Here is a 27,629-nt window from a genome sequence, read left to right as displayed (position 1 = left end):
TAGGAGTCTCAAATTCCTCTTCTTTTTTAAAAGATTTTTTAAAATATTTATTTATTCCCTTTTGGTGCCCTTGTTGTAGTTGTTGTTATTGATGTCGTCGTTGTTGGATAGGACAGAGAGAAATGGAGAGAGGAGGGGAGGACAGAGAGGGGGAGAGAAAGACAGACACCTGCAGACCTGCCTCACCGCTTGTGAAGCGACTCCCCTGCAGGTGGGGAGCCGGGGCTCGAACCGGGATCCCTCCGCAGGTTCTTGCGCTTTGCGCCACTGTGCTTAAGCCGCTGTGCCACCGCCCAGATTCCTTGTCCTGTGTTCAGCAGTGACACGCAGAGCCATCCAAAGTGACCTCCTTTGGAGCCATCATTCTCGTCCACATTTTCTAGGCTCTTACCTGGGAGCGACATTTCACGTGACCTTTACATTTCATGTTTACCACCAGGCTGAGGCGGACATCATGTTGATGACAACAAAAAAACAAGGGCAACACAAAGGAATAAATAAATAAATTTTAAAAATCAGTTAAAAATATTTCGGGGGGAAGCAATTATAGAAGTCAGACCTTCCACCTTCTGCACCCCATAATGACCCTGAGTCCATACTCCCAGAGGGATAAAGAACAGGAAAGCTATCAGGGGAGGGGATGGGATACGGAGATCTGGTGGTGGGAACTGTGTGGAGTTGTACCCCTCTTATCCTATGGTTTTTGTCAGTGTTTCCTTTTTATAAATAAAAATTTAAAAAAGAAAAAAGAAAAAAATATTTCTGGTTAAGTTGTTATACAGGCCTATTTTCACAGACAAATTACAAAGGATGGGGACTGGGCAGTGGTGCACCCAATAGAGGACATGTTGTAATGAGCAAGGACCCAGCTTCAAGCCCCCAGTCCCCACCTTCAGGGAGGAAGCTTCACAAGCAGTGAAGCAGGGCTGCAGGTGTCTCTTCCTATACGTCCTCTCCTCTCAGTTTCTTTCTGTTTTTATCAACATTAAGAGAGAGAGAATGCAACCCAGGAGGTAGCTCAACAGATGAAAGCACTGGGCGCTCAAGCATGAAGGAGGTTGCGAGTTCAGTCCCCGTCCTCGTGTGCCAGAGAGACGCACTAGCGCTCTTCCCTTCTCTCCTTAATAAACAAACAAATAAATCTGTCACCCAGGAGATGGTGCCGTGGCTGAAGCACTGGACCTGAGTGTGATACGTAGCATCACATATGCCTGCTGACGCTCTGATCTTACTCCTCCCTGCCCCTCCCGTAATAAAGAACCTGATTATCGCGTCCAGGCAGCTGCGGCGAGAACCCCCTGCTGTGGTCTTCATTCTCTCCAACACCTTATATTCTTTTTTGAGCCTCTGGATGGAAGATGTCCCACATTTTACCCAAAAAGGCCTAGAACTTTGCTGCTTGTTAGAATGAGATCAGTGATTATAAGAAGTTCAGCTGGGGGCCAGGTGGTGATGTACATCACATTACAGGAGTCGGGCGGTAGCGCGGCGGGTTAAGTGCACGTGGTGTGAAGCGCAAGGACCGGTGTAAGGATCCCAGTTCGAGCCCCCTGCTCCCCACCTGCAGGGGGAAAGCTTCACGCGAAGTGAAGCAGGTCTGCAGGTGTCTCTCTGTCTCTTTACCTCTATCTGCCCCTCCCCTCTCAATTTGTGTCTCTATCCAATAATAAGTAAATAAATAAAATAAATTTTTAAAAGAATATACATTACTGGGCCTGGTGGTAACACACCTTGTAGGGCACACAAGTTATAATGTGCAAGGGCCCAGGTTTGAGCCCCTGGTCCCCACCTGCAGGGGGAAAGCTTTGTGAGTGGAGAAGCAGGGCTGCAGGTGTCTCTCTGTCATACTCCCTCTCTATCACTCCCTTCCCTCTTAGTTTCTGGCTGTCATTATCCAATAAATAAAGATAATAAAAACAGGGGGCTGGGCGGTAGTGCAGCAGGTTAAGCTCAGGTGGCACAAAGCTCAAGGACCAGCATAAGGATCCCAGTTCGAGCCGCCGGCTCCCCACCTGCAGGGGAGTCGCTTCACAGGTGGTGAAGCAGGTCTGCAGGTGTCTGTCTTTCTCTCCCCCTCTCTGTCTTCTCCTCCTCTCTTGATTTCTCTCTGTCCTATCCAACAATAATAGCAACAAAACTAGGGGAAAAAATGGCCTCCATGAGCAATGGATTTGTAGTGCAGGCACTGAATCCCAGCAATAACCTGGAGGAAATTAAAATAAAATAATAAAACAACAACGGCAACAATAAGAAGTTCAGTCCTGGGGGGTGGGCGGTAGCGCAGCAGGTTAAGCGCAGGTGGCACAAAGAGCAAGGACTGACCGGCATAAGGATCCTGGTTGGAGCCGCCAGCTCCCCACCTGCAGGGGAGTCGCTTCACAGGCGGTGAAGCAGGTCTGCAGGTGTCTGTCTTTCTCTCCCCCTCTCTGTCTTCCCTTCCTCTCTCCATGTCTCTCTGTCCTATCCAACAGTGACCACAATAAAACAACAGGGGCAACAAAAGGGAATAAATAAATATAAATAAATAAATTAAATTAAAAAGTAGAAGTTCAGTTGTAAGAGAGGGAAACCTGGGGCCAGGTGGTGGCCCACCTGGTGAGCGCAGATGCCAAGCTGTTTCAGGAGGTTCTGAATTTGAGCTCAGCACCGGAGTGCTGCTCTGGTCTATCTCCCCTTCATTCTGTCTCATGAAACAAAAAAATAATAATAATAAATCTAGGAGCTGGGGAGAGAGTATAATGGTTATGCAAATATACTTCAAATCTAAGATCCCAGGTTTAATCCTCAACATCACCATAAGCCAAAGCTGAGCAGTCTCTAGTAAATAAATAAATAAATAAATAAGGGGGAGGGTAGATAGCATAATGTTTATGCAAAGAGACTCCTGTTCCTGAGGCTCCAAAGTCCCAGGTTCAATCCCACCATAAACCAGAGCTGAGCAGTACTCTGGTAAAAAAATAAAAATGAGGGAAGTCGGGGTTAAGCGCAGGTGGTGCAAAGCACAAGGACCAGCATAAGGATCCCGGTTCGAACCCCAGCTCCCCACCTGCAGGGGAGTCGCTTCACAGGCGGTGAAGCAGGTCTGCAGGTGTCTGTCTTTCTCTCCCCCTCTCTGTCTTCACCTCCTCTCTCCATTTCTCTCTGTCCTATCCAATAACGACAACAACAATAATAACTACAACAATAAAACAACAAGGGCAACAAAAGGGAATAAATAAATTAAATAAATATTAAAAAATAATAATAAATAAATAAATAAAAATCAGTCAATCAATCGGGGGCCCAGGCAGTGGCACACTCGGCTGAATGTACCCCAAGCCAGGCACACAGGTCCAGGTTTAAGCTCCCAGTCGCCACCTGCAGGCAGGAAGCTTCAGGAGCGGGGAGGCAGTGCTGCAGGCGGCCTTCTCCCTCATTGCCTTCCCTTCCTTCTCAGCTTCCTCTCTGTTCTGTCAAATGAAAAAAGAAAGAAAGAAAAGAAAAACAGAAAAATGGCCATCAGGAGCAGTGGATTCTTTTTTTGTTTTGCTTCCAAGGTTATCGCTGAGGCTCAGTGCCTGCACTATGACTCCTGTGGCCATTTTTTTTTTTTTTTTGGATAAAACAGAGAGAGATTGAGAAGGAAGGGAAAGATAGAGAGGAATAAAGACAGACACCTGCTGACCTGCTTCACCGCTTGTGAAGCAATCCCCCTGCAAGTGGGGAGCCAGGGGACTCGAACTGGGATCCTTGCACCGGTTCTTGCATTTTGCACCATCTGCGCTTGACCTGCTGTGCTACTGCCCAGCCTGGAGTAATGGATTCTTCATGCAGATACCAAGCCCCAGTGACAACTCTGATATAAATAATAAATAAGAAAGAAAGAAAGAAAGAAAAGAAACTCCTTGGAATCTTCACCTTGGGTTCTGCCCTCTTTTTTTTTTTTAATCATTATTTATTTGATAGACAGAAATTGACAGGGAAGGGGGTAGTAGAGAGAGACAGTGAGGCACCTGCAGCCCTGCTTCACCGCTCGTAAAGCTTTCCCCCTGCAGGTGGGGACAGGGGCTTGAACCAGGATCCTTATGGCAGTCCTTGTGCTTTGTGCCACATGTGCTTAAGCCACTGTCCTACCACTCGACCCCCTTAAAATATTTTTTTAATTATCTTTATTTATTTACTAGATAGTGACAGCCAGAAATGGAGAGGGAAGGGGAAGATAGGGAGAGAGACAGAGACACCTGCAGCCCTGCTTCACCGCTCACAAAGCTTTCCCCCTGCAGGTGGGGACAGTGGCTTGAACACAGGTAACAGGTAATGTTCACTGTAACGTGCACTCAACAAGGTGCACCACCACCTGGCCCCAAGAAACATTTTTCTTCCTTTTTTTTTTTTTTTTGCCTCCAGGGTTATCACTGGGTCTCAGTGCCTGCACTATGAATCCACTGCTCCTGGAGACCATTTTCCCCCATTTTGTTACCCTTGTTGTTATTCTTGTTGTTGGATAGGAGAAATTGAGGGAGGAAGGGAAGACAGTGGGAGATAGAAAAACACCTGCAGACCTGCTTCTCCGGTTGTGAAGCCACCCCACTCGGGGCTTGAACCAGGATACTTGCATGTGTCCTTGTGCTTTATATTATGTACAGTTAAGCCAGTGTGCTACTTCCCGGCCCTCAGGTACCTGGTTCTTTAAAAAAGTAATAAAGGGGGCAGGCGGTAGTGCAGCAGGTTAAGCGCAGGTGGTGCAAAGTGCAAGGACCCGCATAAGGATCTGGGTTCAAGCCCCCAGCTTCCCACCTGCAGGGGAGTCGCTTCACAGGCGGTGAAGCAGGTCTGCAGGTGTCTGTCTTTCCCCCTCTCTGTCTTCCCCTCCTCTCTCCATTTCTCTCTGTCCTATCCCACAATAACGACATCAATAACAACAATAATAACTACAACAACAATAAAACAAGGGCAACAAAAGGAAGGGAAAAAAGGGGGGCAGCCTCCAGGAGCAGTGGATTCATGGATTCATCCACCGAATCCCAGCAATAACCCTGGAGGCAAATAATAATAATAACATAAAATGACAACTGCATTATTATAGGATTTAAAAAAATTTTATTCAGGTAATTTAAACTTTATTGGACAGAAAAATGTTAGGGAGAGAGAGGTAAAGAAAAAGAAAGAAAGAAGACTGAGGGGGGTCTGGCGGTAGCTCAGTGGATTAAGCACAGGTGGCGCATAGTGGAAGGACCGGCATAAGGATCCCGGTTCGAGACCCCGACTCTTCACCTGCAGGGGAGTCGCTTCACATTCGGTGAAGCAGGTCTGCGGGTGTCTGTCTTTCTCTCCCCCTGTCTGTCTTCCCCTCCTCTCTCCATTTCTGTCTGTCCTAGCCAACAATGACTACAGCAATGCCAACAGTGATAAACAACAAGGACAACAAAAGGTGGGGGAGATGGCCTCCAGGAGTGGTGGATTCCTAGTATAGGCACTGAGCCTCAGTAATAATCCTGGAGGCAAAAAAAAAAAGAAAGAAGACTGAAAGCTGACTTACGTGCTGCTCACATGGTGGTCTCAGGAGAGGAAGAGAGAGAGAGAGAGAGAGAGAGAAGAGAGAGAAACTTACATGGTTGCAGTCAGGGCCGAAGAACTATAATAGGATTTCTAAAGTGTGTGTTCTCTTAGTTTAAGAAAGCAATTAGTGGGGGTTAGGCGGTGGCACAAAGTGCAAGGACCGGTGTGAGGATCCCGGTTTGAGCCCTCGGCTCCCCACCTGCAGGGGAGTCGCTTCACAGGCGGTGAAGCAGGTCTGCAGGTGTCTCTCTTTTTCTCCCCCTCTCTGTCTTCCCCTCCTCTCTCCATTTCTCTCTGTCCTCTCCAACAACAATGACATCAGCAACAACAACAATAATAACTACGATAACAATAAAACGACAAGGGCAACAAAAGTGAAAATAAATAATAAAAAAATAAAAATAGGGCAGGGGAGACAGCATAATGGTTATGCAAACAGACTGTCATGCCTGAGGCTCCAAAGTCCCAGGTTCAATCCCCCGCACCACCATAAGACAGAGCTGAGCAGTGCTCTGGTATTTCTGTGTGTATGTCTCTCTCTGTATATTTCTCAAAAAATAAAATTAATAAAAAAAAAGAAAACATTGAAGTGTAGATTCTTTTAAAAAATAAATAAATAAAATTTTTAAAAAATTAAAATAAACACTGCTAAAAAAAAAAGGCAATTAGCTTAAGACCATTGTGCTGTTGACAATAATAGAGACAGAGAAGTGGGGGAACAATTTTTTTTTAAAAAATATACTTTATTCATGTTATTTTAATGAGAGAAAATACAGAGAGAGACCAGAGCACTGCTCAGCTCTGGCATACTGTGCACCAGGTAATTGAACCTGGGACTTTGGAGCCTCAGACATGAAAGTCTTTGCAGAACCACTATGCTATCTCCCCTCCAAGGGAAAGAGTTTCAGTATGCACGTCAGTTCAACTTTCAGTAAGCAGTTTAGTGCACACTTCTCCATAGGCCACCTCTTTCTCTTACCCCACCCTTGCCTATGTAGCTGCACGGAGCTCTATACTCAGTAAATACTGACATTTAAAAAAAATCTTTTTTTATCTTTATTTGTTGGATAGAGACAGCTAGAAACTGAGAGGGAAGGGAGTGATAGAGAGGGAGAGAGAGAGAGAGAGAGAGAGAGAGACACCTGCAGCCCTGCTTCACCACTCACAAGGGTTTCCCTCTGCAGGTGGGGGCTGGGGACTCAAACCTGGGTCCTTATGCATTGTAACGTGTGCACTGAACCAGATGCTCCACCACCCCACCCCAAAATACTGACATTTGTGTGAGGCTTGACACAGTCTGAGACTGCCGTCTGCCTTCCCTGCAGTCAGGGGTGTTGGGCAGTTTGTAGCTCGTTAGCCAGATTGAACCTCGGTCTGAGAAAGACAGAAAGGAAGGGAACCTTGCCTGGCCAGCACACACAGCACTAAGGGCTCAGAAGGGACCAACTGTGACCACGAACATGAGCTCCTAGCCTGTGCGGGTTGTCGCTGGGAGACCTTGCGGCTTCTCTGAACTTTGGTCTGTGAACCCCCACAGGGACTAGCAGACAGTCTTTATATGCACCCAGGGCAGCACACAGTTGGCATGACCGCTGCAGAGTGCTAGGCTCTCCTTGCTGTTACCCATCTGCTGGGCACTGGTGGTGATGCCACCTGTGCTCAGCCAGCTGCAGATTGCGGTGACTCTGGCTCCAAGCGTAGGCCGTGGTGATCAGCAGACGGTGGCCTTGTACCTGCCCACTCAGAACCTAGGTCCCAGACTGCCTCCCCCGCAGGAGGTCGTGTGCACATGTGGCGTCCAGCTGCAGCCAGCGTCGCAGGGTGGGGGCCAGCTGCGCAAAGGGCAGGGAACCCACCTTGAGCACCTCTAGCCGAGAGTCTAGGTCACAGTCTGAGGGGCTGGAGGCTGACCCGTTGCGCCAGAAGAGCCTGACCTTCACCGCTGATTGGGACCAGAGGGGCAGGCAGTGAGCGGGGCCTCTGGGAGCAGCCCTCCCCAACGGGCTCCACCGGGCCCACCTACTCTCCCTGAGGCTCTGCTTTTTTTTTTTTTAAGTATTTATTTATTTATTTATTTATGAGAAACATAGAAGGAGAGAGAAAGAGCCAGACATCACTCTGGTACATGTGCTGCCAGGGATTGAACTGAGGACCTCATGCTTGAGAGTCCGATGCTTTGTTCACTGTAACCCCTCCCGGACCATGAGGCTCTACTTTTTGAAGCAGGGACCTAGAAGAGGACTTCCCTGGAAGCCCCTTTTATCACAAGATTTGTTGGTTTGTTTTGCTGTTTCATCATTGTTCCACTCTACTAAGGGGTTATTATTATGTAGATTTAACATAGCATTTCTGTATTCCTTGTCACATTTGTCTTGGCACCGGGAGCTGGAATGACAAGCACTTGTAAGGGGTGTGTAAGGGTGCTGGGTGCTAGGGGCTCACCAAAGTCATTGGCACACAGGGTGTCCAGGACCTCCTTGGGTGAACGGGCCTCCTGCAACTCGCAGTCTCTGCAGCTGGACCGGGGCTCTGTGGAAGGGACTGAGTGAGGGTCCCACAGGGCTGGGCATGGGGAAGGCCCATAGTAGGGAAACCTCCTTCTTCCCCTGTTTTTAAAATTTTTAAAAATTATCTTTATTTATTTATTGGATAGGGACTGTCAGAAATCAAGAGGGGAGGCAGGGTGAGAGAGGGTGAGAGATACCTGCAGCACTGCTTCACCACTTATGAAGTTTTCCCTTTGCAGGTGGGGACTGGGGGCTTGAACCTGGGTCCTTGCACATTGTAACATGTGTACTCAACCAGGTGCACCACCACCCGGCCCCCCTTCTTCTTTTTTTTTTCCCTTTTTTTTTTTGTAATTTTATTTATTTATCTTCCCTTTTGTTGCCCTTGTTGTCTTTTTTATTGTTGTTGTAGTTGATGTCGTCGTTGTTGGGTAGGACAGAGAGAAATGGGAGAGAGGAGGGGAAGACAGAGAGGAGGAGAGAAAGACAGACACCTGCAGATCTGCTTCACCGCCTGTGAAGCGACTCCCCTGCAGGTGGGGAGCCGGGGTTCGAACCGGGATCCTCATGCCGGTCCTTGCGCTTAGCGCCACCTGCGCTTAACCCGCTGCGCTACCGCCCGGCTCCCCCCTTCTTCTTTTAATTAATTAATTAATTAATTACTATCTCCAGAGCTTCACTGCTCTGACTTTTCCAGATAGACAGAACCAGGGTGTCAGGCAGTGGCGCACCAGGTTAAGCGCACATAGTACGAAGTGCAAGGATCCCAGTTTGAGCCCCCGGCTCCACACCTGCAGGCGTCTTTCTCTCCCTATCTCCCACTCCTCTCTCAGTTTATTTCTGTCCTAGCCAATAAAACAGGGGAAAATGGCTGCCAGGAACAGTGGATTCCTAGTGCTAGAGGGAGAGGGAGAGAAACAGAAAGACAAGACAGCTCTGAAGCTTCCTCCCTGGTGGTGGCGGCTGGACTCCAAACAAGGCAGATGAGCTCTCTTGCTGGTCTCCCTCTGTCCCTTTTCAGTTGATGTTTTCTTACTCCTTTTGAAACAGAGAGCTGCTGTGGGCACCCCTCTGCCTTCCCACCAGAGAGACCCTTTGATTTGAAAGGATGAGGCTGGTGTCCCTGGCCGCCCCTGGACATGTCAGCCTAGAAGCCTTGCAGAGACTCATGTGGGTGGCCTGGGCGGGAGCCATTGGAGATAGATGGCTGAGACACAAAGGCCGTGGCCTGCAGGGAAGCGTCTACAGTTGAGGGTAGCAGGCCATGATGGGAGCACAGCTGGCCCGCACCGCCTCACACGGGCTGCGGCATGGGGTAGATGACCCTGCAGGGGAGAGTGACAGGGCGGCAGGGCGCTAGGACCAGGGCGCCTAGACTCCAGGCTGGGTAGCCAGAACAGCTCAGGTCAGTCACTGGGTGCTCCTGGCGCTGAGGCACTGGTCTTTAACTCGTTGCTAGGCAACAACTCCCTGGTCACCTAGCAACAGCCCTGCTGCCTGGCTGTTTCTGGGAATCTCAGCCCTTAGCCCTGCACAAACACACCCCCTCCAGCGCTTCTGTCCTGAATGGCGCCCCTCCTCCTCTGCCCAGGCTCCTCTCCAGCTGTGTGGTGCACCTCCCCCTCCAGCTCCTGGGACTCTAGTGGTTGGGAGAGAGCGTCCTTGCTCTCTGGGTCCTCATTCCTGTCTGTGTAGAAGGAAAGCAGAGCCCTCCCTCTTGTCCTGAAAGGTCTACGGGACACTAAAGTCTCTGGCCAGGGTGGCGTTGGAGTCATGTTGGAGTCGGTGGCCAGGGTCTGAAAGCTACTGGCATGATCGCTGTGAGGCTGTGGGCAGGGCCCTTGCTCTGCAGGAAACCGTGGTTTGCAGGATAGATTAGCTAGGCAGGAGGACCAGCTTTGTCCTTAGACTGGGGGTGGGGACACCAGATGAGCTGTGACTTCATCTCTTATCAGGATCTCTTGGGCAGACAAGACTTCTATATTTCCCCCGGAAAAAGGGCTTCCTGGCCCCCAAGCCCAAAGCAGTCTGCCCACTCGCCCTCCCTTAACATCCAGGAGCCCTCGATGATTCTGGGGTCCAGACCCAGGGTTGTCACCATTGGAGTTCCCATACCCCTGTCTTCTGTGTCCCATGGTACCTGTGCTCCCTCTGCCAGGAGCACCCTGGCAAAAAAAACAACCCTTCACCTTCCTCCTCACCCCCATCTGCATCTGATACTGATGCTGGCAGAGCCCCCCCCCCCCAGCCCTGCAGTGAGGACCCCTGTCCTACATGTGCTAAGAGGAAGAGCGAGTGTCAGGGTGGCACTCCCGGGCCAGCAGGGGCAGCCAGCTGACTGACTGTTGGATGGCCTCGGCTGCTGTGTCGTGGTCCAGCAAGTTGGGCGGCCTCATCTCTGTATAACTAATGTCATGGCATAGCGCCATGGTGCAGGGGATGGGCAAGCACCTTGTGAGGGGGGTCCAGGGAGCCCCTGCCCCACCGTCACCCCACACTGCCACCAGCACCATCAGCAGCCACAGTTCTCACCCCATCACCTGCTTTCTCCGGCCTTGGTCTTCCTGGGCTGAGGTTAAGGGATATATAGAACCAGACCCAAGGACCCAAGGCCCGGAGCCAATGTTTGCCCAGGGCTCAGGTGCTTAGACCCACCTGCGTAGACCCCAGTGCACTCGTGTGAGCTGTTTACATTTGATTAGCACGTGGCAGGGGACCACGGAGGTTGGGGGTATCGCCCTTTAGCCTGCGGATTACCAGCACCTAATAAGCTGAAGAAGTCTGGCCATGTGCTTTCTTTCTCTGGCCTAATTTTCTTATTTTTCAAGCTACTGGAGGTGACTCTGTCGATCAGCAGTTTGGTCTAACTCATTGTCCAGAATCACTGTCCCCAGTGAAGGTCTTGCGCAGATCAGGAGGTTTTGTCCTGCCCTCGCACCGCAGCTGGGTTATCTGCCCATGGAAGCTGAATCTGGGCTTGACATTGAGTCTGGAGGACAGCACCCTGGTGGCTCTGGGCAAGTCCCTGTCTGTCTCTGTGCTTAGGGTTACTCCTGGTAGTCAGGGCACCGTAATAGGGCCTGGCTTTCTTGTATGGTATACAGATACCTTCAGCGTGGTAGTGTGTGTGTGACAAAGCAAGCTCGCTATCCAAATGAACCATCTTGCCAGCCCCCAGCTCTTTTTTTTCCCTCTCTCTTTTTTCCCTTTGCCTCCAGGGTTATTGCTGGGGCTCAGTGCCTACACTACAAATCTACTGCTCCTGGAGGCCATTTTCCCCCCATTGTTGTAGCTGTTGTTGTTGGATAGGAGAGAGAGAAATAGAGAGAGGAAGGGAAGACAGAGGGGAGAGAAAGATAGACAACCTGCAGACCTGCTTCACCGCCTGTGAAGCCACTCCCCTACAGTGTTTTTGTATTTTTATTTAAGGGAGGGATGCTTTACGCCATGTGTGCTTAACCAGCTGCACTACAACCTGACCCCCTTGTGGGGGGGTGCTTTACAAGTGGCGAAGCAGGTCTGCAGATGTCTCTCTCTCTTCCTCTCTCTCTCTCACCCCTCAATTTCTCTGGTCTATCAAATAAAATGGAAAGAAAAAGGGGGAGAAAAGGGGGAAATGGCTACCAGGAATGGTGGATTAGTGGTGCTGGTACCAAGCCCCAGCAACTGGAGGCAAAAGATAAATAAAGATATATGTGAAATCCTGATTTGGTGACCACCAGGGGCTGGGCAGTGCTCCAAGAACCCTGCAGAGAGGAAGGCACTGGGTGTATCAGTGCCCTGGCCCAGTCCTTGGCTTCACCCATCTCCTTTTTTTAATATTTATTTATTCCCTTTTGTTGCCCTTGTTTTATTGTTGTAGTTATTATTGTTTTTGATGTCGTCGTTGTTGGATAGGACAAAGAGAAATGGAGAGAGGAGGGGAAGACAGAGAGGGGGAGAGAAAGACAGACACCTGCAGACCTGCTTCACCGCCTGTGAAGCGACTCCCCTGTAGGTGGGGAGCCGGGGGCTTGAACCAGGATCCTTTGCAGGTCCTTGCGCTTTGCGCCGCCTGTGCTTAACCCGCTGCGCTACCGCCCGACTCTCTCACTTTCTCTCTCTCTCTCTCTCTCTCTCTCTCTATATATATATATATATATATATATATATATAATTTTTTATATTTTATTTATTTTTTCCATTTTGTTGCCCTTTTTTTATTGTTGTTGTAGTTATTATTGTTGTCTTCATTGTTGGATAGGACAGAGAGAAATGGACAGAGGAGGGGAAGACAGAGAGGGGGGAGAGAAAGACAGACACCTGTAGACCTGCTTCACTGCTTGTGAAGTGACTCCCCTACAGGTGGGGAGCCGGGGGCTCGAACTGGGATCCTTAATTCTGGTCCTTGCGCTTTGCGCCACGTGTGCTTAACCCACTGCGCTACCGCCCAACTCCCTCTTTTTTTTCTTTAACATTATTTTGCTAGAAAAAAGAGAGAACTTGAGAGGGAGGGTGAGATAGAGACGGAGAGAAAGATAGATACTCGTAACCCTGCTTCACCACTTTTGAAGCTTTCCCCTGCAGTGGGGAGCAGGGTCCTGAACTCATGTCCCTGTGCATGGAATACATGTATTGAATCAGGTGCGCCCCCACCTCATCTTCTGACAGAAATCCCTGGCTTCCTGAGTGACGAGGAGTGTCGCCTTATCATCCACCTGGCACAGATGAAGGGGTTGCAGCGCAGCCAGATCCTGCCCACGGAGGAGTACGAGGAAGCAATGGGCACCATGCAGGTCAGCCAGCTGGATCTCTTCCAGCTGCTGGACCAGAACCGTGACGGTCGTCTGCAACTCCGTGAGGTTTGGGGGCCTGGGGCCTGGAACCACCCGGGACTGTCTGCTTGCTGGCTAGCTCACTTGTCCAGTGCTGCCCTGGCTCCAAGAGTCAGCAGCTACCCTATCTCAGAACAGTTTGCATATGCCAACGTCGGGGTCCCTGGAGAGCCTGCCTGGGGTGACGGCACGTGTTGCCACTTGGGGTTTGGATTCCTTGCTGTCACGGCTAGGAGCACCGTAGAATTCATGGTGGATAAGCTCTGAAATATCCATCTCTTTGCATGTTTCTCCCAGCTGGGCTTCTGAAGGAGTTCCTCGCTTCACAGGAACTGTGAACACAGGGCGGTTCACTAATGCCAGTCTGAGGGGCCCAGTGGTCATGCCCTGGCCGCACCACCTCCTAGTCCCTATTCTTCACACCAGGCTGACCTCCCTTATCTGAGTGGGACACAGCCTGCACCCCACTCAGCTTCCATGCAGCTGACAGTGCTCCCCGTGGAGGCCACAGTGCCCGCGGGGCTGCTGATACCCATGACTCTCGGTTGAATGTCTCCCTAACCTCCCCAGATATACCTCAGGATCTCTCTGCTTAGGAACGTGAGGGATTGTTCTGTGTCATCACCCGAATCCTTGTCTCTACAGCAAGACCCGTGTGGCTTTCCATCAGTGGGACGGCTCCACTGAGGAGCCATCTTGTGCTTTAGGTCCTGGCCCAGACTCGCCTGGGAAATGGACGGTGGATGACTCCAGAGAACATCCAGGAGATGTACTCTGCAATCAAGGCTGACCCCGATGGCGACGGTGAGCACACGCCTCCTCACAGTTCTGTCCCTGAGGCCCTGCCCTTGTAGTCAGGTCACCCTGAGGCCTTTGCCTCGGCACTGGGAGGCAGGCAGAACCCAGGCCCTCCCATTCTCAGAGGTGAAGTTGAGAGGGCAGTTCTTGGCGGCCCTTTAGAGCTTAGCAGGCAGATAAGCCCCTTTCTGCTTGGGGAGCAGGAAGTGGGTTTGCTGGTTGGCACAGGGCAGAGTGAGTAGAATGCAAGTCAAGGGCCACCTTTCTCTCGACTGTTCACTGTCTCCACCTGCTTCTCTCTAGCCAGACACAGGGCCTGTCCCAGTGGACCGCCTCCCTGCTCTAACCCAGGTCTTCGTTGCCTCCCTTCTGACAACCCTGCTGGAGGCTTCCTCCCCCAGCCTCTGGTCACCCTAAGAGGCTTCCTTTGATTTGTTCTTTTTGTAAAGCAGAACACTGCTCTGGCTTATGGTGGTGCTGGGGATTGAACCTGGCACCTTGGAACCTCAGGGATAAGAGTCTTTGCATAACCACTATGCTATCTCCTGACCAGAAGATTTTTTTAAATTTATTTTATTTTTTAATATTTATTTATTCTCTTTTTTGCCCTTGTTTTATTGTTGTAGTTATTATTGATGTTGTTGTTGGATAGGACAGAGAGAAATGGAGAGAGGAGGGGAAGACAGAGAGGGGAAGAGAAAGACAGACACCTGCAGACCTGCTTCACGGCCTGTGAAGTGACACCCCTGCAGGTGGGGAGCTGGGGGCTCGAACCGGGATCCTAACCCCGCTCCCTGTGCTTTGCGCCACATGTGCTTAACCCGCTGCGCCACCGCCCGACTCCCAGAAGAGAGTTTTTGAGAGGCAGAGAGAGTGAAAGAGAACACTGAAGCCTCCTCCAATGTACTGCAGCCTGGACTTGAACCTGGGTTGTGGACATGGCAAAGCAGCACACTATCCAAGTGAGCTATTTTTTTTAAAGATTTTATTTATTTATTTATTTATTCATGAGAAAGATAGGAGAGAAAGCACCAGATATCTCTCTGGCACATGTTCTGCTGGGGATTGAACTCAGGACCTCATGCTTGAAAGTCCAATGCTTTATCCACTGTGCCATCTCCCAGACCACACCAAGTGAGCTATTTCAATACCTAAGAATATTGTATATATGTATATATATTTTTTCCTTTTTTTTTTTTTTTTGCCAGAGTACTGCTAAGCTCAGGTTTATGGTGGTTCTGGGGATTGAGCCGGGGATCTTTGGTGCAACAGGCATGAAAATCTTTTTGCATAACTATTATGCTGTCTTCTTTTTTTCTTTCTTTATTTATTGGATAGACACAGTCAGAAATTGAGAGGGAAGGGAGTGATAGAGAAGGAGAGCAACAGAGCAACAGAGCGACACCTGCAGCAGTGCTTCACCACTCATGAAGCTTTCCCCCTGCAGGTGGGGACTGGGGACTCGAACCTGGGTCCTTGAGCGCTGTAACATGTACGCTTAACCACCTGGCTCTTTTTTTTCCCCTCCAGGGCTATTGCTGGGGCTCTGTGCCTGCACTACAAATTCACAGCTCCGGGAGGTCATTTTTCCCATTTTGTTGCCCTTATTGTTGCTGCTGTTGTTAGATAGGACAGAGAGAAATGGAGAGAGGAGGGGAAAACAGAGAGAAAGAGAGAAAGACAGACACCTGCAGACCTGCTTCACTGCTTGTGAAGTGACTCCCCTGCAGGTGGGGAGCCGGGGGCTCGAACCAGGATCCTTACTCAGGTCCTTGTGCTTCGCGCCACCTGCACTTAACCCACTGCGCTATCACCTGACTCCTCGTGCACTGTAACATGCTGCTCTCTTGGGTGTGCCACCACCCAGCCTCCAAAATATGTTGTCTTGGGCGGGGGTAGATATCATACATGTTATGGTTATGCAAAGAGACTCTCATGCTTAAGGCTCCAAAGTCCCAGGTTCAATCCCCCACACTTCTATAAGAGGAGAAAAAAGAAAGAAAAAAGTGTTATTTTAATAAAATCAATATATAAAGATACAGAGAGAAACCAGATCAGTGCTCAACTCTGGCTTATAGTGGTGCCTGGGAATCAACCTGGCACCTCAAAAACCTCAGGCATGAAAGTCGTTTGCATGCTCAGTAGACTGTCTCCCCACAGTCCCCCTCCTGGCACCTCAAAGCCTCAGGCATGAAAGTCAAGTCGTTTGCATGCTCAGTAGACTGTCCCCCACAGTCCCCCTCCCCTCCCCATTCTTTTTGACCAGAGCATGGCTCAACTGTGGTTATGGCGGTGCCAGGGATTGAACTTGGAACCTTTAGTGCCTAGGCATGAAGGTCTCTTTGCCTTTGATCATGCTACCTCCCCTGCCCCACCCCAAGCTCCTACACAGGAGTTTTCTAGGGTATAATCATCACCCTCATACTCAAGTTCTTTTTTTAAAAAAATTTTTTATATTTATTTATTTATTCCCTTTTGTTGCCCTGTTTTATTGTTGTAGTTATTGATGTTGTTGCTGTTGGATAGGACAGAGAGAAATGGAGAGGAGGGGAAGACAGAGAGGGGGAGAGAAAGATAAGACACCTGCAGACCTGCTTCACCACTTGTGAAGCGACTCCCCTGCAGGTGGGGAGCTGGGGGCTCGAACTGGGATCCTTAAGCTGGTCCTTGCGCTTTGCGCCATATGCACTTAACCCGCTGCGCTACCGCCCAACTCCCCCCATACTCAAGTTCTAGACCAACTCAGGAAGGTAAAACAGTCAACAGGAATTGAAAGAATGACCTCGTGGTTGATGGATCAGCCCATGTGATGAATATGGCCAGAGGGACAGCTTGCGGCTCCTGCCTTCCTGTACAGAGCCAGTCAGACTCACAGCCCGGAACACTCAGCACCCTCTGACAAATCTGAGCAAAAGGGTGAAAGGCGTCTATCTTGAGTCAGATAGGCTAGCACGCAGCAGAGGCAGCAACTGCCCTTCTAGAGCCCTGTGAAGGTGGAGCCCTTGCTTTGGGGGCTTGGCCAGGGCTGGGGGAGAGCGACCTGCCTTAACTTTGCACCACATTCCGTGGCACTAGACCGGAGGGCTAGTGGTAGATCTTGTCCTAGGATTCTGGCCAGATGTCCCAGTTTCTTTTGGAGTGCTGGTCATTCTAATAGGGGACGGGCTTGTTCCTTTTGAGGGCAATGACATTTTCTGGGTCTTCCTGACAGAAGTCAAGTACATCTGACCCAAGAGTCCAGGTAGGGGACAGGTGCCCATGGTCTCCCAGGACCTAAGTCCAGAGGCAGCTGCTCCCTTTGGGGTAGGCAGGAAGGAGCAGCCTGCCACTGCGGCCTCCCCACATGAACTTGGTGGACATTGACAGTGTGTGCCCTGTTCAGGAGTGCTGAGCCTGCAGGAGTTCTCTGACATGGACCTTCGGGACTTCCATAAGTACATGAGAAGCCACAAGGCAGAGTCCAGCGAGCTGGTGCGTAACAGCCACCACACGTGGCTCTACCAGGGTGAAGGTGCCCACCACGTCATGCGTGCCATCCGGCAGAGGTGAGCGCTCCAAGCATCCCTCCCTCTGCAGGGGGAGAGGACTGCTGATCCCCGGTGGAAGTTCCTGGCCGGAGTAGAGAGGACAGAGCTGATTAGCCGGCCCAGGATTATGTCCCATTTAATAGACCAGGACTGGGACCCATTCAAGACAGGCAATTAACGAAGGCAAATGAGCCCTCACTGTGGGCAAACAACACACATCTGGGATTAGAAATAGGTCGCTTGCTTTCCGCTCATCAGGGAAACGCCCTCTTATCTCTGTCCACAGCCCCTCCTGCTACTCAGTAGCCCGGATTTAAGATAACCTCCTTCCTGGGGGGAGCGCCCTTCCCAACCTAATGAAAATTTCACCCACCCAGTGGGAGTCTCCAACATTCAGAGCAGAAGGCTCTTCAGCAGCCCCTTCCTGCTCTACAGACCGGTCTAGGTGGCTGAAGGGCTCCCGGGCGGAGGCGGGCAGGGGCAGAGCTTGTGGCATGGCTGGAGTCTGCCTCAGCGAGCTCCTCCAGGTGCCCCCCGTGTGGGGCTGCCCAACCGAATACCTGCTGCTTACCAGGGTGCTGCGCCTGACCCGCCTGTCACCCGAGATCGTGGAGCTCAGCGAGCCGCTGCAAGTCGTGCGTTACGGCGAGGGGGGCCACTACCACGCACATGTGGACAGCGGGCCCGTGTATCCGGAGACCATCTGCTCCCATACCAAGCTGGTAGCCAACGAGTCTGTGCCCTTCGAGACCTCCTGCCGGCAAGTTCCTCCTCCCGGGGTCTGCCTGAGCTCCCAGACTGGGCGCCCTCCTGACACAAGCGCAGCCCTGTCCCCGGGCCTTGTCGCCTTGCCGTGTGGCTGGGAGAGCAGCGGCCACCTGGCCAGCGACACCCCGCTCTCCCTTCACAGGTGTTCTAAAATTTATTATTATTTATTTATTCCCTGTTGTTGCCCTTGTCTTGTTATTGATATCGTCGTTGTTGGCTAGGACAGAGAGAGAAATGGAGAGAGGAGGGGCAGACAGAGAGGGGGAGAGACAGACAGACACCCGCAGACCTGCTTCACCGCCTGGGAAGCGACTCCCCTGCAGGTGGGGAGCCCGGGGCTCGAACCGGGATCCCTTCACAACTGTCTACCAAGAGGAAGGAAGAGGAAGCTGTTCTATGTCGCCGGCCACATCAGAGTGCCACAGACACTGCAGCTCGGCCCCAGGGCTCTGAAGCAAGCAGGGGCGGCTGGACTCCCCCTGTCCCCCCCTCCCTCCCCGCCCCTCCCTCCCTTCCCGAGGTGAGGTGAGTCTCTCCTCCTCCGGGCCCCGGCACGCGGCCCTCAGCCCCCGCTCGCCTCCCGCCTCCGCAGCTACGTGACGGTGCTGTTCTACCTCAACAACGTCACCGCGGGCGGCGAGACCGTCTTCCCTGTGGCCGACAACAGGACCTACGACGAGATGGTAAGGGCCGGGCTGCGGTCCCGGGGGTCCCGGGCGGGCGGGCGCACTGGGCCTGAGGCCTGACTGACGGGCCGGGCGGGCGTGTCGCCGCACGCAGAGCCTCATCCGGGACGACGTCGACCTCCGCGACACCCGGCGGCACTGCGACAAGGGCAACCTGCGCGTCAAGCCCCGGCAGGGCAGCGCCGTCCTCTGGTACAACTACCTGCCCGACGGGCAAGGTAAGCGAGGGCCGCCCTGAGCCCGAGGGAGGGAAGCGGCGTCCGGGAAGCCGGGCCGCCCACCCCACCCCGTCCTCCCCGTCCTCCTCCAGGCTGGGTGGGCGACGTCGACGACTACTCCCTGCACGGAGGGTGCCTGGTCACGCGCGGCACCAAGTGGGTCGCCAACAACTGGATCAACGTGGACCCGAGCCGGGCGCGCCAGGCCCGGTACCAGCAGGAGATGGCGCGCCTGGCCCGCGAGGGGGGCGCCGACGCGCAGCCTGACTGGGCCCCGGACCGGGCCTACCGCGACGCGCGCGCCGAGCTCTGAGGCGCCCGGCCGTCTTGGGGGCCCTGCCGCCCCCGCTCGCCCACCCACCCACACCCTCGTTATTTATTGTGTACAGACCCGGCCGCCCCGCTCCGCACAATAAAAGTACCCGGCTTCGAGCCCCGAGCCCCGAGCCCCGAGCCGCGGGGGGAGGTGGCGGGGGGGGGGGTGGGGGAGGGGAGCGAGGGCCGGGCGGGGGGGGGGCGAGCTGCCCGCGCGCAGCGAGCGTCACGTGAGGGGGAGGCGCGAGGAAGGGGGCCTTCCGCCAATCAGAACCCGGATCGCGTGGGGCGGAGGGTCGTCATTGGCCGCCGGCAGCGGGAGACCCTCGGCTCGCCGACCTGTTGCCGGGGCTCTGGAGGTCTGCGGCGCGGCGCTCGCCGGAACGGCTGCCTCTCGCGAGAGCTCTGCCGCCTTCCTCGCCGAGGCCGCTGCAGAGGCGCGGGCGCCGACATGGATGCCAACGAGGACTACATCTGGCCGCGGGCCACCTCGGAGCTCATGCTCCTCCCGGTTACGGGCCTGGAGTGCGTGGGGGACCGGCTGCTGGCGGGTGAGGCTTGACCTGAGGGGCGCCCGTGAGGACAAAGGGATGAGCGGCGCGGGGAGGCGGGAGGGGAGGACAGTGAAGCCGAGGGCACAGAAGCCCGGCGAGGCCCGCGGGGGGCGGGGGGGCTCGCGCGGCCAGTTTAGGGGTGGGGACACGAGAGGGAGGGAGAGAGAGAAAGGGGCGCCCCCGAGATGAGCGGGCGGGAGGCTGGCGGGAGGTCGGGAATGAGGTCCCGGGAGTGGCGGGGCGGTGCCGGGACCGGAGGAGGGGCTTCTGGCCGGTGGGCGGGTCTGAGTAGGAGGTGGCTCGTGGGGGCGGAGTCGGAGGGGGGTTTTCGGGGTGGTGGGCGGGGCCTGAGGGGGGCTTCGGGGTGGTGGGCGGGGTCTGAGGGGCGGCTTCGGGTGGTGGGCGGGGCCTGAGGGCGGCTTCGCGGAGGGGGCGGCGTCTGAGGGGCGGCTTCGGGTGTGGTGGGCGGGGTCTGAGGGGGGCTTCCGGGTGGTGGGCGGGGTCTGAGTAGGAGGTGGCTTGTGGGGGCGGAGTCGGAGGAGGGTTTCGGGGTGGTGAGCGGCGTCTGAGGGGCCGCGGGCAGGGTCTGAGGGGCGGTTTCGGGGTGGTGGGCGGGGTCAGGCGGGTCTCCTTGGGAGCTGGGAGCCGAAGAGCTTGAAGGGAGGAGACCTCTCTGACTCGGTCTGTGCGGGGGGAGGCGGAGGCTCCTCGTCACATGGGCCCTGGCTGGAGGGGGAGCGCGAGCCCCTACAGGCTGCGAGGCGAGGCCCGGCCGATTGAAGCCGGTACTGAAGATGGCGCTGCTGCATTGAGGGTCCGAGGCAGGGTCCTGCCATACCTTGAGTGAGCCTACACTGTGTGTGTGTGTGTGTGTCTCCCCCAGTTTTTATCTTTATGGGGGTCCTACCATAAAATAAACTCCTAAGGAACCTGGAGAAGGGGAAAGCTGTGAAGAAGCCTAGAGCATCAAAAGGCTTGTAGTACCTCAGTCCCCAGGCCAGTTTGACTTAACCATATACGTACATGTAACCCCTAATTGTCATTAGTTACTATCACTCGAGGCATTTTATTTCCTATTTCACCCAGGACCATCAAATTGGATTTTTTTTTTATTTATTTAAATTTTTAATTTAAGAAAGGATTAGTGAACAAAAGCATAAGGTAGGAGGGGTACAACTCCACACAATTCCCACCACCCAATCCCCATAACCCACCCTCTCCCATGATAGCCTTCCCATTCTCTAGCCCTCTGGGAGCATGGACCCAGGGTCGTTGAGGGTTGCAGAAGGTAGAGGGTCTGGCTTCTGTAATTGCTTCCCCGCTGAACATGGGCGTTGACTGGTCGGTCCATACTCCCAGTCTGCCTCTCTCTTTCCCTAGTAAGGTGTGTCTCTGGGGAAGCTGAGCTCCAGGACACATTGGTGGGGTCTTCAATCCAGGGAAGCCTAGCCAGCATCCTGGTGGCATCTGGAACCTGGTGATTGAAAAGAGAGTTAACATACAAAGCCAAACAAATTGTTGAGCAACAAATTGGATATTTTTATTTTCTTTGCCAAGAAAGGGTTAGCCCCCGTCCTCCTTTCCTGCTCTTCATTTGGCTGCTAACGTCTAAAGGTGGCCTCAGTCTCAGATGTCTCTGTTGACATCTTGGATCATTAAATGGGGGAAACAAAAGGCGTATGAATAAAAGAAAGCAGAACAGCAACAAAGGAAACAAAGAAAAAATGGCCGCCAGTAGCGGCAGATTAACCGTGCAGGTTTTGAGTCCCAGCAATGACCCTGGTGACGACAAGACAAAAAAGGAAGAGAAAACAAGTTTTTTCATTACTGTGAGAGGGAACTGGAGGTTTATCCTGGCACGTGTGGTCTGGAGACCTCATGCTCAAGAGTCCAAGGCTTTGGCACTAGTACCTCCCAGGCCACAGGTGAGATCACTGTGTGAGGACAGCTCGGCAGACATCTTGCTTAGATGCCAGTAGCACAGCTCAGTGTGATAATGAAAACTGTTTTGTGTGTGTGTATGTGTGTGTGGGGGTGGTTATTGCACCCCTTCTGTTGAACCACTGGACTACTGTTCCATTTTACTTTTTCTTTAAAGGGTTATTTTTATTTATTGGATAGAGAGAGAAATCAAGAAGGGAGATGTAGATAGATAAAGAGGAACAGTGGTCCCGGAGGTGGCTCAAACGTGAATCTCAAGCATGAAGTTCTGAGTTCTATCCCCGGCAGCACATGTACCAGAGTGATGTCTGATTCTTCCTCTTTCTCTCTCCTTTCATTCTTCATGAAGAAATAAAATCTTAAAAAAAAAAAAAAGAGGGACACTTGGCAGCGTAGATAGCATAATGTTTATGAAAAGAAACTCTCGTGCTTGAGGCTCCAAAGTTCATTAATGAGAAAGGAGGAAAGAGAGAAAGAACCAGATATCACTCTGGTACATGTGCTGTTGGGGGTTGAACTCAGGACCTCATGCTTGAGAGTCTAATGCTTTATCCACTGCACCACCTCTTGGACCATACTCTCCCTCTTCTGCCTCCTTCTCCCCACCCAAATTTCTCTGAGGCATTGAGTCTGTAGGCACTGAGTCCCAGTGATGATTCTGGTGGAGGAGGTGGGGAAGAAAAGAGAGAGAGAAAAAAAGCACCTTTGTTCTTTGTCAGTTCAAAATGTGACATCCTGATTTTTTCTTTCTCTAATGGGGCACCAAAGAAAGAACTTTGATCCACATACCTGTTGCTCCCCAGGTCTTTTTTTTTTTTTTTGGGGGGGGACCTAAGATTTTACAGATTTTTTTAAAAAAAAATATTTTATTAACGAGAAAGGAGAGAAAGAAAGAACCAGACATCACTCTGGTACACGTGCTGCCAGGGATTGAACTCAGGACCTTATGCTTGAGAGTCCACTGCTGTATCCACTGCACCACCTCCCGGACCACAGATTTTATAGATATTTAATATATACTTGATACATTTATTATTGAGGACTAGGAGAGAGAGAACCAGAGTACTACTCTGGCATATGTTATGCCAGGGATTGAACTCAGGACTTTATGCTTGAGAACTCAGTGCTTTGTCTATTATGTGACTTCCTGGGCTGCCCAGGCCAGGTTTACTTATTTTTTTGGAAGGTGGGACAAGAAGATAAAAAAGAGGCCACAGGACCCTTCCACCATTCATAGAGCTGATGAATGGTGGGTCTCTAACCCAGGGACTCATGCACAGCAAGGCATGTGCCAGCTCCTGGTGTCCCCCCCACTTCTTGCAGAGTTGGGGTTGAGTTCATGGCCTTGCACATGTGGCATGTGCTTTGCTGCTGAGCCACTGACCCATATATAGTTTATTTTACTTATTTACTATATTGGACAGAGAAATTGAGAGGGGGGACTGGACAGTGGGGCACCTGGTTAAGTGCACATATCACACCATGTGCAAGGATCTGGGCTTGAGCCCCCACTCCCACCTGCAGGGAGGACACTTCATGAACAGTGAAGTAGGTCTGCAGGTGTCTCTATCTCTCCTTCCCTCTCAATTTCTCTCTGTCCTGTCAAATAAAAATAGGAAGGAAAAAAAAAAAAAAGGAAAAAAATGGCTGCCAGGAACAGTGGATTCATAGTGCCAGCATCAAGCCCCAGTGACAACCCTGGTGGCGATAAAAAGAGAAATACCTGCTTCACTGGCTTGTGCTGCTGGGGATTGAACCCAGGACCTCATGCCAGAGAGTCCAGTGCTTTATCCACTGTGCCACCTCCCAGAGTACAGCAGTGAAAATGTGATGTGAAGAATGGGGTGGATAGCACGTTTATGCGAATAGACTCTCATGCCTGAGGCTCCTCTAAGTCCCAGGTTCAGTCCCCTCCACACCACCATAAGCCAGAGCTGAGCAGTGCTCTGGTGTTTCTGTCTCTGCATCTCTCTTAAAAGAAAAATAAATAAAATAATTTTTAAAAGATCAAGTGCAGCCGAGACCAAGGACTTTCCAGAGTTGAGGCTTGTAGGTCTGTTCCAGTGCATTCACGGCTTACCTCCTGAGAGTTCTCCCAGCTCCCTGTCTCTTCCGTGGCTCATCAGAATGTAGTCAAGGGCTCTGATGTAGGTCTTTGCCTCTGTCTAGGTGAGGGGGCTGATGTCCTGGTGTACAGCTTGGATTTCGCTGGGCATCTTCAGATGATGAAGAGAGTGCAGAACCTGCTCGGCCACTACCTTATCCACGGATTCCGGGTCCGGCCAGAACCCAAAGGAGATACTGACTCGGAAGCTATGGTGGGCGTGTTTGGGAGCAAGGGGCTCCGAGTTGTGAAAGTCAGTTGGGGACAGGGCCGCTTCCGGGAGCTCTGGCGCTCTGACCTGTGGAACATGACTGACTGGATCTGGGACGCACACTGGCTTGAGGGAAACATGGCCTTGGCCCTGGGCCACAATTCAGTGGTCCTCTATGACCCGGTGGGAGGGTCCAGCCTCCAGGAAGTGTGCTGCACAGACCGGAGCACGCTCTCCTCAGCCTGTCTGATTGGAGACACCTGGAAGGAACTGACCGTGGTAGCAGGTGCCATTTCCAACCAGCTCCTAGTCTGGTATCCAGCAAGTGCTTCAGCAGACAAGCCTGTGGACCCTGACCGAAGAGTTAGCGGCCACATGGGTGTCATCTTCAGCATGTCGTACCTGCCGAGCAAGGGTTTGCTGGCCACGGCCTCAGAAGACCGAAGTGTTCGCATCTGGAAGGTGGGTGACCTCCGAGTGCCTGGGGGTCGGGTGCAGAATATCGGACACTGCTTTGGGCACAGTGCCCGTGTGTGGCAGGTCAAGCTATTAGAGAATTACCTTGTCAGCGCGGGAGAGGATTGTGTCTGCTTAGTATGGAGCCATGTAGGGGAGATCCTCCAGGCCTTTCGGGGCCACCAGGGTCGCGGCATCCGGGCCATAGCAGCCCACGAGAAGCAGTCCTGGGTGATCACTGGAGGTGATGACTCCGGCATCCGACTGTGGCACCTGATGGGGCGTGGGTACCCAGGCTCTGGAGTCTCAGCCCTCTGCTTCAAGTCCCGTAGCAGGCCGGGGGCCCTCAAGGCCGTGACATTGGCTGGCTCCTGGCGATTGCTGGCAGTGACTGATACAGGAACTCTGTACCTCTATGACCTTGAGGTTAAGTGCTGGGAACAGCTGCTGGAGGACAAGCGCTTCCGCTCCTACTGCCTTCTGGAGGCAGCCCCTGGGCCTGAGGGCTTTGGACTGTGTGCCATGGCCAATGGGGAGGGGCATGTCAAAGTGGTCCCCATCAACACTCCCACTGCTGCCATTGACCTGAGCCTGTTCCACGGGAAGGTACACAGCCTGAGCTGGGCCCTTCGTGGCTATGAGGAGCTGCTGCTGCTGGCCTCGGGCCCCGCCGGCGTGGTGGCTTGTCTGGAGATCTCCGCCGCACCCTCGGGCAAGGCCATCTTTGTCAAGGAACGGTGCCGGTACCTGCTGCCTCCTAGCAAGCAGAGATGGCTCACGTGCAGTACCTTCCTCCCTCCTGGTGACTTCCTAGTCTGTGGGGACCGCCGGGGCTCGGTCCTGCTGTTTCCCTCCAGACCAGATCTGCTCAAGGATCTCGATATTGGATTCGGGATTGGAACACTTATCGAGAGTAGTGGCAGTGGTGGGGATGAGGAGACCTCGCTCCAGTGTGGCCCTGTGTCTACTCTCCCTTCTCTGCATGGGAAGCAGGGTGTGACCTCGGTCACCTGCCACAGTGGCTACATTTACACTACAGGGCGTGACGGGTCCTACTACCAGCTCTTTGAGCGAGATGGCCAGCTTCACCCTGTCCTCAGGCAGAAGACCTGCCGAGGCCTGAACTGGGTGGCTGGGCTTCGCATGATGGCTGATGGCAGCGTGGTCATCCTGGGCTTCCATGCCAATGAGTTTGTGGTGTGGAGCCCCCGGTCACACGAGAAGCTGCACATCGTCAGCTGTGGTGGAGGTCATCGCTCCTGGGCCTTCTCAGATACCGAGGCAGCCATGGCCTTTGCTTACCTCAAAGATGGGGACGTCATGTTGTACCGGGCCCTGGGGGGCCTCACACGCCCACATGTGATTCTCCGGGAGAGTCTGCATGGCCGGGAGATCACCTGTGTGAAGCGTGTGGGCTCCATCACCCTGGGGCCTGAATATGGGGTGTCCGGCTTTTTGGAGCCTGAGCTCCAAGAACCTGGCAATGAGGGACCCGGCCTGATCGACATTGTGGTCACGTGTAGTGAGGACACCACTATCTGTGTCCTGGCATTCCCCACAGCCACAGGGTCAGCGCACGCGCTGACTGCCGTTAGCAACCATATCTCCTCTGTGCGCGCGCTGGCCGTGTGGGGTGTCAGCACTCCAGAGCCTCAGCCGGGCCTTACCGCTCGCGTGGTCTCTGCGGGGGGCCGGGCGGAGATGCACTGCTTCAGCATCACCGTCACCCCAGATCCCTGCACTCCAAGCCGGCTCAGTTGCCACGTCATGCACCTCTCATCCCATCGGCTAGATGAGTACTGGGACCTGCAGCGCAATCGGCACCGGATGGTCAAGGTGGATCCGGAGACCAGGTGACATACCGTGCCCGTGCGAGTGGCCTGAGGCGGGGGGCTCACCTCTGCTCCCTCCCAGGCTCCCCCTGATGGCTGTTTTGTCCTGAGCAGGTACATGTCCTTGGCTGTATGTGAGCTTGACCGGCCTGGCCATGGCCCTCTTGTGGCTGCAGCCTGTAGTGACGGGGCAGTGAGGTAAGAGCATCCTGTCTAGGAGTCAGGGGTGTGTGTGTGTGTGTGTGTGTGTGTGCGTGTGCGCGTGCGCGTGCGCGCGCGCGCGCGTGCTCAGCACCTGCATTCTGACCTGCACCTCCCTCCGCCCCCAGGCTCTTTGTTTTGCAGGACTCTGGGCGGCGGCTACAACTCCTGGCTGAAACTTTCCACCACAAGCGATGTGTCCTTAAGGTTCACTCCTTCACACATGAGGCGCCCAACCAGCGGCGGTGAGACTATGTACAAGTGCCCTGCAGGGCAGTGTGGGAAGGGTGTCTCCCTCACTTAGTCAGCTGCCTTTTCCTGCCTCCCAGGAGGCTGTTTCTGTGCAGTGCAGCCACTGATGGTAGCTTGGCCTTCTGGGACCTCACCAATGTGCTGGATCATGGCTCCACTGCCCTGGAACCTCCAGCGGATACTGGGCTGCCCTACCGTGAGTATCAGCCATGTCTGTCTGTCCACCCTACCTCCCACCTGGCCTTCAGCCCTCGGGGGCAGGCTGAGCCCTGACACCGTCTTCTCCTTCCAGGGCTGGGCACCCCCTGCCTGACCCTCCAGGCTCATGGCTGTGGTGTTAACAGCCTGCACACCCTGCCCACGCAAGAGGGTCATCTCGTGGCCAGTGGCAGTGAAGACGGCTCCCTCCATGTCTTTGTGCTTGCTATGGAGGTGCCAGAGCTGGAGGAAGCTGTGGGAGGTGCTGAGCTGGTGCCCCAGCTGCACGTGCTGGAAGAATATTCTGTCCCCTGTGCGCACGCCGCCCATGTGATGGGCGTCAAGATTTTAAGCCCCAGTCTCATGGTCTCAGCGTCCATCGACCAACGGCTGACCTTCTGGCGTCTGGGGCAGGGTAAGCCCACCTTCATGAACAGTACCGTGTACCACGTGCCAGATGTGGCCGACATGGACTGCTGGCCTGTGAGCCCCGAGTTTGGCCACCGGTGTGTTCTGGGGGGCCAGGGACTTGAGGTTTACAACTGGTATGACTGACGTGTCCTGTGCTAGTGGGTGTCCTGGGCGCAGGGCTTGCTCACAGGAAAGCGGGAGTGAGCATCTATCTCGTCTGTGCCCGTGCCTTGAGCTGAGGTGTTTGCATGGGCCAAGGTGACTGAGAATACGCTCCATTCCCACAGCCAGACAAAGG

General features: G+C 53.2%; 2 protein-coding genes across 3 annotated transcripts in view; both read left to right on the top strand.

Annotated features, from left to right (window-relative positions):
- Positions 1-19,723, top strand: part of P4HTM (prolyl 4-hydroxylase, transmembrane) — a 21,269-nt gene extending 1,546 nt beyond the window's left edge. For both annotated transcript variants that reach the window (XM_060204739.1, XM_060204740.1), the window contains exons 3-9: positions 12,696-12,886; positions 13,567-13,663; positions 17,040-17,202; positions 17,759-17,944; positions 18,545-18,635; positions 18,733-18,856; positions 18,949-19,723. In XM_060204739.1, the coding sequence (XP_060060722.1) occupies positions 12,696-12,886; positions 13,567-13,663; positions 17,040-17,202; positions 17,759-17,944; positions 18,545-18,635; positions 18,733-18,856; positions 18,949-19,169 (1,073 nt within the window). In that variant the 3' untranslated portion in view covers positions 19,170-19,723. The remainder of the gene's footprint in view (positions 1-12,695; positions 12,887-13,566; positions 13,664-17,039; positions 17,203-17,758; positions 17,945-18,544; positions 18,636-18,732; positions 18,857-18,948) is intronic.
- Positions 19,593-27,478, top strand: WDR6 (WD repeat domain 6). The gene is made up of 6 exons (XM_007533574.3): positions 19,593-19,722; positions 23,836-26,290; positions 26,384-26,467; positions 26,599-26,715; positions 26,800-26,918; positions 27,015-27,478. The coding sequence occupies exons 1-6, from the start codon at positions 19,623-19,625 to the stop codon at positions 27,473-27,475; spliced, it is 3,336 nt and encodes a 1,111-aa protein (XP_007533636.2). The 5' UTR covers positions 19,593-19,622; the 3' UTR covers positions 27,476-27,478.
- The last annotated feature ends 151 nt before the right edge of the window (positions 27,479-27,629 follow it).

Source organism: Erinaceus europaeus, chromosome 12, assembly GCF_950295315.1.
Source record: "Erinaceus europaeus chromosome 12, mEriEur2.1, whole genome shotgun sequence".
In the NCBI taxonomy this organism is placed as follows: domain Eukaryota; kingdom Metazoa; phylum Chordata; class Mammalia; order Eulipotyphla; family Erinaceidae; genus Erinaceus; species Erinaceus europaeus.
Note: the sequence above shows the minus strand (reverse complement) of the source record. Positions and strands in the feature narration are given on the sequence as shown.

Excerpts from the sequence above, each read along its gene's own strand:
- WDR6 (XM_007533574.3), top strand. The coding sequence starts at position 19,623 with ATGGATGCCAACGAGGACTACATCTGGCCGCGGGCCACCTCGGAGCTC. Across the intron at positions 26,468-26,598 it reads TGTAGTGACGGGGCAGTGAG|GCTCTTTGTTTTGCAGGACT; the intron begins GTAAGAGCATCC and ends CTCCGCCCCCAG. Across the intron at positions 26,919-27,014 it reads GGATACTGGGCTGCCCTACC|GGCTGGGCACCCCCTGCCTG; the intron begins GTGAGTATCAGC and ends TTCTCCTTCCAG.